Source organism: Gobius niger (genome assembly GCF_951799975.1).
Source record: "Gobius niger genome assembly, chromosome: 3".
NCBI classification, from domain to species: Eukaryota; Metazoa; Chordata; class Actinopteri; order Gobiiformes; family Gobiidae; genus Gobius; species Gobius niger.
The window spans coordinates 39265175-39280793 of NC_136854.1; the positions used below are offsets into that span (position 1 = coordinate 39265175).

Consider the following 15619-nt stretch of genomic DNA (forward strand, 5'->3'; position numbering starts at 1 on the left):
TGCTCAAACCAACCATGATATTGCCTTTCCCTCTTTTTAGAAGGGGCTGTTTCTCTTCTGGTGCAAAAAAAAAAAAAAAAAAAAAGGCTGCAGCGACTTTACACTGCCTTCAGCAAACTGCAAGCTTCAGCTTTCATTTGTCTGGATGTCCAATGTTTTTTTTCCTGTAGTCTTCTTACATAACAACCTTGCGTCTCAAATATTTTTGCTCGTTTTTTGTGAATTGTTTATATTCAGTGACATGACATTAAACAAATTAATCAGCGTTTTCCCATTAGGCTGACTGAAGCCAATCACAACGATGGTTTATATCAGGGGTGTCGAACTCATTTGGGTCGTGGGCCGAAATCCAGGTTCCTTGGTGGGTCGCGGGCCGCTTACAATGTTAACATGAAAATACTTTTGAGAAAACATGTTTCCAATAATGTGCTTTACAACCTTGTGTCATAAGTGTCTCAGAGTACACTGTAGTATGGTAAGCTGCTATTGTAGCCACAGCCGCACTGGGGCAGACTGACCATTTACCAGGTGGCTATAATGTGCTGTTCATATTCTGATCTCATATTACGTCAGTTCCCTCCCCTGGACACGTGTATTCATTCCCTTTAATTAAAGTTGCCCCCTAGTGGCTGGAATGAGCATACTGGTTATTTCCTTTAAAAATGCATAACTCCGCACAGGACTGGGCTCAGATCTACCTTTTTTTTTTTTAGGGGGGCCAGAAATAAATCATCTTGTGGGACGGATTTGGCCTGCGGGCCGCCAGGTTGACTTGACATGTCTGGTTTATATGGTGCATCCTTGGATATGTAGTGAAAAATACAAGAAGGTCTGATCCCTGGAGACTAGTTGGAGACTCGAGTTGCCGCTGGTCACAGAGATGTCTCTGAGACATCCCCTGGAGATAAGTCATACAGTCTCCATGCCTGAGCGGTCTGAAACTGTTGTGTCACGACTACTAAAGATTCGTATGGAGCCCCTTTGAGGTCTCCTCGGTTTACGACAGGTCTCTGAGACATTGTAGGGACGTCACAGGAACGTCCCACAGGTCGAGGCCAACAAATATATTTTTTCCGATATTGCCACTGCTGCTTGAGACCGCGTAGACACCTCGGAGACCATGCAGAGCCCCAGCTGAACCTGTTAGTTTTCACGGAGACTACCTCGAGACTCGCAGTATCTCCAGGGGACATCTCCCTGACCAGCGGACACTGGAGTCTCCAACTAGTCTCCAGGCCAGTGAGATAGCCCCTTTCTATGTGCGCAATCAATCCGAGTTGCGGAGACGTTGTGGAAACAGTCAGTCGTGGCGGTCTCCGCAACTCTCCTCCGGGGAGAAAGGCCCATTAGACACAAGCCTGACAGACTCTTTATTCTGTTGTGTGTTTGTTTACGTTATTGTCCACCAGTGTCACTAAGCCAAATCTATCAGGCACCGACACATCTCCAGATCAAGTGCAGTCTTGGTCACAATAACATGTGCATGTGCTAGATATAACTGTTAAGCATGTGGCAAGATCAGGGTCAGAAAAAGGGTGAATCAAAAAAAAAACTGGAGTCTAATTAACTACCTGGATGACTGTTGGTTTACTGTAAAAAAAAAAAAAAAAAAAACTACAACATTGTACTTCTTGCTGCTTCTTGGCACTGTTCATAGTAAGATGCCTGTGTGAAAACCAAGATGCAGAGATCTGACTGTAGTGACCCCATGTGTCAGTGCAGTACAGCCTGAGGCAAATAAATAATAATAAAATAACTCTTTAAGGGGCTCACTGGTGATAGTGATGGTTTTAAAGGCCGGTGGTGAGAACAACAAAGCAAAAAAGTCCCCAGGGAAAATCTGCTTCACACTATAAAAGAACCTAAAAATATTCTCTTCTAAATTTAATGAAAGGCTGGTTATACTTATTATTATTTCAAGCTCAAATGGGCCATTTTCAGTATGATATAAAAGTGTGATACCTTACACAAAGCAAGACAAATAATTTAAAAATGTTTCTTTCCTTAGGTGAGATCACATAGAGTAAAAGATGCCTGCCTGGGAACATCGATAGCAAAAAAAATATGTTTCAATGATTAACCCCAACTATAGTCCTGTATTGGTTTTGCCCTCTTTCTGCACTCAGAATTTACTATGTCCCATGACTCTGATGATCTCATTTCATTAGTATTGCTTTCTTTCGATGAGATTCATCCAGAGATGTTTGGCATGCATGAGAACAACAAGCTTTCCTGGTAGTAAATTATTTGTCAACTCCATTAATTAACAACAATATAAAGGTTCCTGAACACATCTCATGGAAAGGAGGGAGATACAAACAGTATATATTTTTTTTCTAATCTGCACAATGCTCGATCTTTACCCTTGGACAACAGCCAGTGATGCATGGGGCTGGGTTATGCTACATGCATGATCTATGCAGTCTTGTATATTTGTAATCTGCATTAAATGGTAAATGGTCTCCGTTTATATAGCGGTTTTATCTAAAGCGCTTACAGAAAGGAACCGCTCGCCCATTCATAAGGGTGGATCGTGAGACGACCCACCCAGCCTGTCACCCACACTAAACCAGATGCTCCCAGTGACATAAATATGCAACTACTGTTCTAAATTAATTAATCTTAATTATCATTTTTATTTCAGTGAAACAGTCATTTAAATGAAGAAAAATTTGGCAGAGAAGTTATTTTTATTCAAATCTTTAAAGCAATAATAAGTATCTCATGCCCCTAGAGGCCATAAGCGCCACTGCAGGTGTTTTTACTCATTGTCTGTGAGAGTAAATACTGCGCTGACAAGAAAAGACAAAGGGACAGAGGGATATTGTACATCCAATTACACAATGGAGGTATTTTTTCTCACTCAAACTTGGCTGTAAATACTTTTTAAGTGCCGTTAGCCCACAGCTAGCTTTGCCTTAGCCTGTTAGCTTCTTCTTCATGATTGCATTAGTGTGTATTGGAGCCTCCAACCCAGTGGCAAGAGACACCAGGGGGGATGAAAGACCCCCCAATCATCCCATTAACACTTGTATTACCCCCAGAGGGACTACGGAAAGGATTTATTAAGGTAAAGAAGTTACTTTGTACTGCTTCAGCTGCTGACAGGAAGTGACATAGATAGAGGTTAAGTTTCATAGCAGTTTGACTCTCACTTCCTGTCAGTGTCCAATAAGGAAATAAGGAAGTGAAACTATAAACATCACAAAAATGTCAAACTAATGAAAGCTGGGGAATCTTTTTTGGCAAATCTTAAATATAATTGTGTTAACTATATGTTTTATGTGTCTAATGTGTCATATGCACTTTAAAGATAATGCTGTATAATAAGGTCTCTTCGTGACCATTCTACGGCTGATGTCTTTACAACACTACCTCGGATCCAAAAAAAACAAAGTGTCCGTGTTTTCTTTTCTCATTAAGCTTGGAGATGCTAATGGCACGTGAACACTCTGGCCCGTTCCCTTGAGGCTCTTGCCATCTCGCCTCTCATCTAATCACACACGCTTCATATTTTGGTGCATCTCTCCCCACGTTGAGCTCTGCTTCCGTGAGATTGTTTTGGAAACACAAACCGAGTCATAATATGGTGACGCTGGCCCTGGCTCAAAACGTCTTGCCTGCTGCTGAGTCAGACTGCTCGTGTTCTCTACCTCACCAGAGACTTACAGAGCCCCCTTTCAGGTCCCATCAGAAGCACGAGGCCCGTAATCCACCATGGTTTGTTCAACTCAAGAAGCCAAAAGTTATTTTCAGATTGCGTGGTAATTGTCCTCCCTCTCCTGCGCTCTCCTTTGTGAGATGTGGACCGCTCAAATCATTCTAGATCTTTCTTCCCTCAAGGCTCTCTCACTGTTGAAACATTATCATTAATAAACCGTAGTAGAGATTACACAGGAGATGCAAGAGAGTTCTACATAAATTAGAATCTTATCTATTCTTTATCAATCTATGCTGTATGGGACTTATGCAGAATCATGCAACACTAAACAATCTGCTCTTTGTGGATGCAGGGACCAAGCTGTGAATGAAGTGCCAGAAAATGCTGGACTTGACATGGGTGATGAGGTAATTAGGCTGTGATTGAGACCCTGAACCAAACTTTTGGCTGAACATAAATACCCGCGGATTCATTCACTCTTTGGGAAGCTTATATGAGGTCGTCATTTGGAACATTTTGATCATAGGGGCTTTACCTTGAAGAAAAAAGACAAATTTGTCGCTTAAAAACATGAAGTCAGAGCTTGTTCTGTTGTTGGTGATCGTAAGTAAGTTAGTGCTTTATTTGTCATGGTTCAATCTCACAAAGGAATTGTGATCAGGTGTTGGGTTAGTCCTGAGCTGTTGTGACTGAGTGTGTCTCCATTGTGGGCCAACCTGACCAGCATGTTTTTGGAGGTCGGGGAAACCATAGCCCCCTGGAGGAAACTGGCTGCCTTCAGTGCTCCTCTGAAACGGTGCACCGCCTCCTGGGTTTGTCCCTGTTTCAGAGCGTGGTGTCCTGCACCGGTCAGCTCCTTCTCTTTCCTCTTCCTCTTGTGCAGCTCCCACCGATCCACAACAGTCTTTCACCATCTTCTGTGAAGAGCGTAGCAGACGAATATAATCCATCTTATTCTCCAGTGAACAAACATTGGCCAGAACAATAGATACAGGTGGCATCTCTGGAATCGCCCATATATGGTCATGTTTGAAACAGTTACGTGGGAAAATAAAGAAGAGAATAATCTTAACTTTCTCCAATTTATCAAAAACTACTTCAACAAATGCAGAATTATTTATATAGTTTTCTACCCAATAAATAAAGACATTGAGAGGAGCAAAAGTGGTTCAACAGCCCATGAATACATATATCGGAGTATGCTAGCGTTCTACTGCTAACTCTAGAAAGCGCTAGCCACAACTGCCGTTTTTTCGCATCCATTGAACAATCTGCAAACCATATAGACCAGATTTAGACTTTATTTATGTGATAAATAAAGTTCATATTCCATGAGAAAATGGCTAAAAGAGTGGAAAATTGGGTTTCCTAAAATATTCTATTGTCCCTCTCGGCGACGCCACGCCCCCTTCTAGGACGAGATGCCGTCTGTATCTAAAGTAGGGATAGAAGACTTGTGTAGCTTAGCTGCGAGTCTTGCCCGGATACCTCCTCATTTGTCCCTCTTTTGTTTCCTGTAGCGCCTCTTGTGACGCCTCCACTGTGCGGCAGATGTGGGGGGCTCTTGATGCCTCTTAAGTGTTTCAGAAGAAGACATTTGTAGATCTCAAATGTCTTAAAGGGACTGTACAGAGTTTAAAAATGTTAACATTTCATATTTTCCTCCCCTCACATGTTCCAACAATGTCCTAATGTGTAGAACGAGCCCAGACCTAAGCTCATAAGAAACCTGTTTGTTTACTTTTGAAAAAGCTGTGTCCTTTTTGCATAGCATGAAATACATTTTAACACTATGCAAATATAGCTCACCGCTCCGGTCGCCCGGGTTACGCCGCTCTCCTTTGTATTTCTAGAAGTCGCTTTGCAGCATATGGGGAATGAATAGAAGCTGGTCTTGCCGCTGATGGTGTGAGGGCAATGTGAGTCAGTGGGATTGAAAGTGAAGCTACTCTCCGCCACCTACTGTTCTGGATTGCCTTTTAAACATAAAGCCAACTTTGTACTTTTCCTCTGGAGCCTTTATCGAAATATAGTGGAGTAGAAAGTTTTATAGTGCCCTTTAAACTGAAGTAAATATACAACCTCTACACTGTAAATTGCAAATAATCTAATGTTGAGATATCTGATAATCAGGAATCCATCCTCTCATGCGCGGCTGCAGTTTCCGAATAAGTTTCTCAACGCCAGCATATCTTGAAGGGTGACTCACATCGCCACAACAGTGTCATCTCCACATCCCTGTCCCTATCTATAGGAGAGCTGACTGTCCTATAACGTATAAATGTGCTTAATGAAATCTACAGTACGCCACTCGCCTCGGGGAGAAGGAAGACGCAGCAAATGAGAAACGGAGGTTACAAATAGAAACGCACCCTTTTACACCCCTGAACGTATCCGGGCCCGTGTGGAAGCCCGGGCAGATGCAGATAATGTTAATGGTTTAAAAATGAAGAAACATAGCGTGGCTAAGAGGGATGAGAGCAGACTGGAGAAAGAGGCGATGATCATGAAATGAACAAATGTTTCCGCCACGGCCCCCTCACATCCGCAGCCTGTTTGTGTCACTTAGGTTAGGCAGTGCAAGCAGATAAAATATGCTTCTACAAACACATTACATCCAGTACTTTATGTACAGTATGTTAGTGCAAGGCTTGTACACACTCACTGTCAATGGCAACCTATAAGCCTTTTAGATCTAGTGTCTGAAACTGATGATTTTACACATTTTTTAACAAACAACAAAGTACAGTCTTACTACGTAATTTCAAAAAGTACATCGCCGTACAAAATCAGTTTCTTTGTTTTTAATTGTACTGTTTATCCAACAAAAACTAACAACACAAAACTAACAATACATAAATACTATAAATATTGTGCTCTGTGTTCTCTCAATGGTTAATGCTGGTAAAATGTTGGGTTTTTCAGGGTCTTCATCGACTTGAACCTGTCACAGCAGGAGTCAAACAAGTGCCAAAAAATCCATTGTCTGCTTCCAGCTGTGTTCTAAATTAGTTTTTGGACCTTTAAAGAGTTTGGACTGGATTGTACTTTTCTTTCCAGCACAGAGTGACCAAACCCAGCTTATTAAACAAGGCCTTTCTTTGACCATTTCCAGGACAGTTGGAAAAGTTAGTTGACGTAACTTTGTATAAACCACTGGGAAAGTATAAATGACAGTCCAAGCATATAGATTCTGCCAAACAAAAAATACAAGAACAAAATGGAAAATGACATCTGAATTATGAGTGTCACTTGTGCAAAGTTACAGGGAAAACAAAACAATTTTGCTCTAAAAATTCTGGGCTTTTCTGTGGCAGTGTGATGCCATTTGGCACTGAGTGGCATCAGCAGACTCTGTAAATCGATTACTGTGGCGAATTGGCACATTTTGACACATTAGAACATGCTCTGGCACAAAGAAACTTGTCTAACTAATTCTTGTCACAATGTGGCACATTTTAATGCATTTCTTATGTATTTATATCTATAGGTCAATTCTCCCTCCCTCTTCCACTCATTTACCAAAGGAAACAATAGAGGTGGAGTGAGACTATGGATTTATGGGTAAGACTCTGTTGAAGCATCTCAATTGATTGGATTATCATGTATTATGGATTACTTTAAGGGACAATACGGAGTTTAAAAATGTTAAAAGTAAGTATTTTCCCCCCCCTACATGTTCCAGTAATGTCTTAATGTGTAGAATGAGCTCATAAAATCCTGCACTGTCACTCAAAAAGGTGTTACTTCGGGTCCGAGGTGCCGTCATGCACGAGCTTAATATAGAGACTGCAGTTACGCGTAAGACCAGAGGTGGCAGTATGTTTTTTTTTCCTCTTTTGGTGGCAGTGTAATGTGCCTCTTTTAGATTCAATATGGTTGCAGATTTCAATGTGTACCTGTTGTGGCTTCAGCTCCATTATGCTTTGTTATGTTGTATGACCAGAAGACTGTATTAAAAACAGAGCAAAAAGCTTTTGACATTTTGAAAATCTTTGCATTAATATCTCCTGTAGAGAAACACTATACAAGTGTGGGGTGGTAGTGCTCAATGGATTGACCAAATGTCCCCCAATAATTTCTTATATGAGCTAATATTGCTACTGCTGAATAATGTACAGAGGAGTTTTTAGAATAGTTTAACTTCTTAAACCCAGGAGGCCCCTGACCAAGCTGACATCATGAGTGACAGTAACATGACGCTAAATACAGTGAGCTCTTTGTTTCCAGTAAAAAGGCGGAGGCTTCATTGCTCTTCAGTCATAGAGCAACAGGTGAAGAAGGAAGTCATGGAACTTCTGCTTTAGACAGAACTGCAGACTTCTGCTGGATATTAGAATTATATCAGATTCTGAAACTCAAAAATAGGTTAAAAACAAGAAATATAGGAGAAATTATTATTACAATTACAAAAAACAAAAAAACATATGATGGATACATATGGTTGAAGAAACATCCATATACATTATTGATGTAGAGTCATGTGTGTCCCAGTTCCTGAGTTGTGGTGGACCATGACAGATGTGGACAGGACTGCTGTAGATCTACTATGAAATTAACCTCATGAGCTTCTTTAACATCTGTCCACATCAGTCCTGCTGTACCACGACTCAGATTAATATTTAACTATTATTTTAACTAGATACAGGATTTTTCATACTTATTACGAAGGAATACTTGATTTTCAACTTTTTATTGTTACATCCTGCAGAAGTGTTTTGTTTTAAAGAAGAATCTCCACGACTTCCTTCTTCACTTCTCAATCTGTGACTGAAAAGCAATGAAGCCTCAGCCTTTTTACTGTAAATAAAGGGCTCACTATTTAGTGCCATGTTACTGTCACTCACGGTGTCTGACCTACAGTGTAACTTTGAAGCCAATCAAACCACAGTGACTCAGAGTGGGCGGGGCTCAAATATGACCAAACACCAAGATCCGAGCTCTGAGGCCAAAATAATAAAACCCCGACTTAAAAGGTTAATGAACAGGAAGGGATTGACTGGGCATAATCTCATTCACTCCTCCACTCTAAAACCTGATAAACAATATTTTATCATCATCCACTAATATTTCCATCCCAGTGGATTAAGACAAAAGAAGGAAGAACACGGTACATGCTTGACACAGATCGATTTAGAAATTAAATGTTTCTTGTGTCCAAAGATTGACAAAAATACTGATATTGGATTTGGAGTTCTGGGAAGAGAAAGTCAAAGTTCTATCCAATTTAAGGACTGCAATTACAGAGTGCTTAAATTTCTGTTACAGTCTATCAGATTGGGGGAAAAAGCCATTGCTCCAAATTAACAAATCACAAATGAGTTCCTGAGTAGAAACACATTGTCATAATTTAGTCATTATCTAAAGTTATTGCAGCTCGTATTCAGTAGTCAAAGCACTGCTGACCTAAATAATATGTAAAGAGCCCCATCTGATGGCCAGAAGGGTGCGTGTGTGCGGGCCAGGGTCTGTGCAGTGTCATATGGATCTGTGTGCAGGTGTGAGCTGCATTAGAGTAAGTGCACTGAATCCACAGAGATGCAGGCACCAAACAGGGGACGCATTATTCACCAGGATTGCATAACAGGTCATAAAGCAGCTCATGTTGTTCACGCGATCCGACCAAGAAAGAGCTGGGATAATATCCAGGTGCAGAAATGACATTTAACTTTAGCATTTTACTTTCATTGCTCACTCCTTTTGTTCATTTGCACCAGGTGTTGTTTATCTTTACTGAAAAAGTCAAATGCACTGTGTCAAAAATTACAGCAGATTGAGCTTTGTTCAAAACTATATCATGTTTTTTAGAAGAGGAAACATGTTGTGTAATAGCATTGACGTTCAAAGAAGGATTGTGATTCAGTGAATTGAGTATTTGGCACTAATGCCTTGGCGGAGGTCTATTCTTTCAGATAGAATTTAAGCAAAAATAAATAAAGAGGAAGAAAAACACATTTTTATCTTCAAAGATAAAAAACATTAACAGAAAATGTTCTTCAATAAAGTAAGACGAGTTGAGCGCCTTCGAAAACTCGATTCAACCACCCGGATGACTTTGCACAGTTTTAAACACATTTTTAATACGTTTATATAAATACTTTTCAAATGTCAAAACTGTTACCCAAGACCACTGTAAACATTATTCAGTAATTAGCTTTAATTGCCTGACTCATCGACTCATATATATGTTTTTATTTTTATTTTATTTTTTTCAAAATCATTATGTACATTGTACAGTGACCATTTAATCTTTCACAGGAGAAATTTGAGAGGCACAGAATGACCACAAAGAAAGACACTGGAAAAATCTGATGGGATCTGAGCATTTGCGGTCTGAGAGTTCTGAGAGCTATACTTTATGAGGATCGTGCAGCAGAAGTGGGAGATCTACAGAAAATATGTTTATCCCACATCTTATATCACACTAATGGGGGATTTGCAACATACTGGCATTTTCAATGATCGAGACCCCTCCCCCAACCAGAGTTCATAACAGAGCAGCTGTAGCTTTGAAACCTTCTCTCATGAGGTAATGCAGTAAACTGAACTCGCTCAAAGATAACTCGATCCGTCAAAACTGTGGTCAGTAATGGGGTAAATAATATACCTTAGATATATAAAATAACTTTTTTGATGGGTTTCTACTCCGAAGCACTACATTTTGTGAGTCTGCTCTTTTACAAGGTCATCAAAGTGAAGCAATTGGGTGAAACTGTAGCTTTTTTAACACCAGTTACTCTTCCTTTGACATCTATACAACAACAATCCAACACAATCCAACTATCCAACACAATCCAACTATCCAATACAAGTGTGAGCCCAATGATACACTGTAAACACTGTGATGATGACATTATAATAGTGAAACAGCTTTGATAAGAGATATGTTTTTGGGATTAACATTGTGTTCGAAGCATGTGCCGCACATGATAATCTAATGTTTTACCTGAAAAGTCCCCGTGGGTAATGGCAGCTATTCTGTTTCTATTTGTTATATCACCAACAACGTGAACGCCTTTTCACGCATTATTTCCAAATTACAATCCAGTTTTCATGGACTTCCTTCATTCAAAAATCCTAATTGCCAAACTGAAACGGAAGGGTTTGATTGAAAAAATACCGTTTAACTTCTATGCTTGGACTTACCCCTCTCAAAGGTTAAAATTAACACTTTGGGGGACGACGAGAGACAGGGTTTTACTCAAATCTTACATAAGGTCATCTGGTAATCCTGCAGCATGTTGTTTGCAAGAGATTAGGAAAAACATTGTTTGTTTTCACTGAGTATTAGAGAGCAAAAACACCAGACTCTTTAAGCTGCACAAAAGATAAGAGGCAAGTCTCGTCTGGGTTGATCCCACATGACAAATATTGTTTTTCAATTACTTTCTTCCAATGTTTTTCTAGACAAAAAAATAACACAAAGAGAAATGTGGGGGCTATTTATACAATTGATAATTTACTAAGGATTAGAAGGTCTGAGGAAAATTCACAGTTTGTATTGTGTAAAAGACATCATTAGATCATACATCAGAAATGAAGCATCTATCTTAATGTTTACGTGTAGTTTTGAGGGATCTAATTTACAAAGTTGGTATGTAACTATGAGACTCACCTCAATAGGATATGTTTTCAAAACCTTGTTGATTTTGTAAGCCCCAGCACAAAGCCTGAAAGTAAAGAACCATTTTATGCAAATGCAAATGTTTTACATTATATATGACCAAGTGGGATGTTCTGCCAGGAAATTTAGGAAACACTGACAGTATTTCTTGCACTTTGGTCATGCAACATAACAAATACCTTTGATCTCTTGTTGATAATATTTCTCAGAATCATCTTGGGGCTGAAGGTTCTGTGCAAGAGGACCGGATTTGGCCTTCGGACCTGATGTTGCCTACCCCTGCCCAAGCAGCTGCTTGTGAAATGTTGGCTTTGGTAAATGTCCCTATCTATCTCCATATCTCATGCTGTGCAAATCTGCAGTCACTTTAGCTACTTTTGATATATACTGACCATGACAGTCATCTACTGTATCAATCACAATTTAGCCACTGTCACTCCCTCACTGGGCAAATATCCACATTTTTACAAAGCCAGTCGTCATAATGATCTGCCTAATTAATCACGCCATTAATCCGCCACATGTTTTAAAACGGTCACAAATTCACAGCACATATAATAAATAAAAAACTGAAAACAATATTATATACTGTATAGTGAAATTGCATGTGCAGCAGGGCAGAGAGAGAAAGTGCATAAGTGTGTCTTACATCATGAACTGCTGATGCAGAGTTGAACTCCAACGAGGAAACTATACAGTGCGATATATTCACAAAGAGCCACACTGAATAGGAAAAAAACACACCACGTATCACTGACAAAGAAGTGAAAATAGAAGAAACGTTCTTGTGTTTTTCAGCTTCTCTCTGGTGGCTTATTGAACATAGAGGCTTCCGTGGCACAGTTAAACGGTCGACTTTGGTCGTCTGTTTTATGTGAAATCTTTCGAAACCGCCTCGATAAAGTTCGGCGCTGACATGAGGATTGTGAAGGTGCAAATGATAGAGAATAGTGAGAACGCTACTAGGCACAATCTATCCACAACAGCTGCTGCAAACTTCCATTCACCGCAAATGGCCTCTCCTTCATCCTGCTCCCGGAAGCGCCTGGCGATGTACTGCACTTCATCCAAGATTCGAGAAATTTCAGGAACCTGATCCAAAATCAAAGTCCTTGTTTGCTCTAAGTGGACTTCATGCGGCAAAGGGGCGCTGGGATGGTTGCTGCCGCATACGCTGGAGTCCGTGCTGGTTGGGAACGCTGGATTATCCGTGCCCATGGAGTGGTATCCAAAATACAGATTCATGTTTCCGTTAGTGGTGGCTGAACCCCCTGATGTGGCCTGGGTTCCCGGGATGGTGTTCATCTGGATGCTGCTGGTGCTGGTGTGGTGGGGCGAGGGGTGGGTGTATTTGTAGGCTGCGGCGCCGGTGGAGTTTGTGGGGGGTCTGTTGGCCTCTCCGGGCTTCTTCATGCGGAGGAACCAGGCACACCAGTTTAGGAGGATGACACGGACCTGGAGGCAGGGTCAGGGAAAAGCAGTTAGATCCTGACAATGTGAGAAAATAAACATTTGTCACAAATGTAAAGAGCCTTGTGGCATTTTGTTCACTTATCCTATAGCCTTTGTTAAAAAATCAATAAGGCTTATGCTAAATTTATTCATTAGGCCCCAACATTTTTTGACAGGACTTTACTACTTGTATTTGTACTGTTTTTATCATAGGCTATTTATCAATAGAAGAGCAGATCAAGTAATAAGCGCATTATGACCTTAAAATACAATGGACAGTGTATGTTCATTACGGATATCCTGATCCGATATTTAGTATCAGTATCCGATCCAGGCATTTTGAGAGTATCCGATCGGATTTAATGACTGGATCGGGTCCAATCCCCAAAAAGACGGCCATGAATCTGCGTCCTCAGTCTGCAGGTTCACCATTAGGGCTGAACGATATGGAAAAAATTTCATATCTCGATATTCATGCCAGATATCTCGATATCGATATGATACGATACAACTGTGGGTTAGGTGAAAACCAAACATTTTTCAGAAGAATAAAACATGATACAAAAGAGTGCAGTTTTATTGATGAAAATCTATATGGTTTATATCTTGCTTTTTTGATTTTAATGTTTTGAATGTTCATATCTCGATATCAATACGATAACGATATATCGTTGCTTTTTCGATATTAATATCTTGAATGTTCATATCTCAATATCGATACAGTATCTTTCAGCCCTATTCACCACAACGCTACAGTACACCTGCCGGCCTGAGCCGCTGCTGATTCAAAGACTAATGTATTGCCTAAAATATATTCTTAATATATATAATATATAATGATGTTGGCATGGATACATGCATGTAAACACGCCACCCCAGATTGTAGCTATGGGCTGATTTTCATCCCTTGTCCCACACCCGCACACTCAGACACACTCTCATTCATCCTGGCCTATTGTACATGTTTTTAGTGTTAGGGGAAACTGGAGTACCCGGAGGAAACCTACGCAGACACGGGGAGAACATGCAACTCCGCACAGAAAGGCTTAGTCCAGGTGGGAATCGAACCTGGGACCTTCTTACTGTGAGGTACAAGTGCCAACCGCTGCACCACCACCGAGGTCTTTTATCTAACACAATTTTTTTTTTCATTCAACAAAAGTTTGAATGAAAAGGAGTAGAAAAGAAGTTCACTCTTATGACATCTGCCCCTTGTTACTCCACTATCACTTTATATAGTTCCGTTATTTAGCCTTTTTAACAATATTTACCATTCCCATCCAGCGAGTTCTCATTAACTATCTCACTGACTCATGACTATTTCTCATTGTTTATGTCCAACTCTCTCAATATTTACTACATCTTAGATTAGATTACTAGATCACTACATCTTAACTACGGCACAGTATTGTAGATGTACTTGTCTACAGCCCGTATAATTAGGGCTGACTCACCCATTTAGGCATCTTCCCTCCGTGTGGGTCGTGATGGTGGAACTGCAGCACGAGAACCGTTACTACCACAGACAGACCCACGATCATCATGGTGCTCGCAAAGTATTGAGCTGGAGAAAAAACACACAGTTAAGTCACAACTCACGTTAATCATTTTGAACATAAAAATAGATTCACATAATAAATTGACAGGAACCATATGGTGGACCTTTTATTAAGTCTGAAATATTGGCTGCGATTAATTGTAATAACATTGATAAAATTACCATTGCTAACATAAGTGTAGCTAAACAGATTAACCTTTCTCTTGATGAAATAACTCAATGCTGTGGGGCAAAAGTGAAAGTTCAGTATCCCTACAGCAATTCAAAACATAATTATAATGAATATGTCATATAAACACATTCACAATCAGTGTAGCCACAGATTACTTGAAAAAGTAACCTGATTACAGATTCCTGATTACTCCTTTAAAAAGTAACAGTTACTTTACTGATTACTTGAGTAACGGTAACACTTAGTTTTACAGTACCCATGACACGTTCCCAACTAAATTTAGTACAATGTAATGTGCTCTGAAAAAATGTGTAATAACTTGTACCTATGGGTTAGATACACAATGGTATAATATGTATTTGTAGTTTGTAGGTACATAATGTAATAAGACATAACCCCAAACCTAACCTTAACCTTAAGCCCTAAACCTAAGGGTCTTGTGTCGTATTACATTATGTACCTACAAAGTACTAATACAAGTTGTTCTAATGGGTAACATTTTATTTTACAGTACCCTTAATACATTGTACCTAACCACATTTAGTACAATGTAATGTGCTCTGTAACAATGTAATAACTTGTACCTATGGGTAATATATACAAAATGGAATAATATGTATGTATTTGTAGTTTGTAGGTGCATAATGTAATGTAACACATAACTCTAACCGTAACCCGACCCTAGGGGTCTCGTATCCTATTACAAATTTGTTACAGAGCACATTGCATTGCACTAAATGTTGTTTGGTACAATGTATCAAGGTGCCGTAAAATAAAGTGATACCAAAGTAACTAAGTCAGATTACGATAAAGCTACTTTATTAGTTATAATAATCAGCTGATGACATCACCTCCCCAGTCTCAAAATGCAAATGACGGCTGCCACAGATTAAGAATAGTCTCTCCTCCTCTGCTGTTGTCTGTGTTTATGTTGTGAGTTGTTTCAGGCTGAAAATGTGACTTGTCACATACGTTACGCCACTCCAGGGGACGCGAGAGTATATCTTTTTACTAAGGAAGATGACAGAATAGTGACTCACAGTGACTTGGAAAAGTAACTTTAATCTGATTACTGGTCTGGAAAAATAAAATGCGTTTCATTACTCGTTACTGAAAACAAGTAGTCTGAAATCTGTTTTGAACTTCTGAAGA

General features: G+C 39.9%; 1 protein-coding gene and 1 long non-coding RNA gene across 2 annotated transcripts in view; one reads left to right on the forward strand and one right to left on the reverse strand.

Annotated features, from left to right (window-relative positions):
• The window catches only part of LOC306960932, a 377440-nt gene that overhangs the window by 164143 nt on the left and 197678 nt on the right, over positions 1–15619 (forward strand). The window lies entirely within an intron of this gene.
• Positions 11700–15619, reverse strand: part of LOC306960835 (neuronal acetylcholine receptor subunit alpha-7-like) — a 73563-nt gene continuing 69643 nt past the window's right edge. Inside the window, exons 9-10 of the mRNA XM_079553414.1 lie at positions 14192–14301; positions 11700–12740 (exon numbers count right to left, since the gene is read on the reverse strand). Of these exons, the coding sequence (XP_079409540.1) occupies positions 12156–12740; positions 14192–14301 (695 nt within the window). The 3' untranslated portion in view covers positions 11700–12155. The remainder of the gene's footprint in view (positions 12741–14191; positions 14302–15619) is intronic.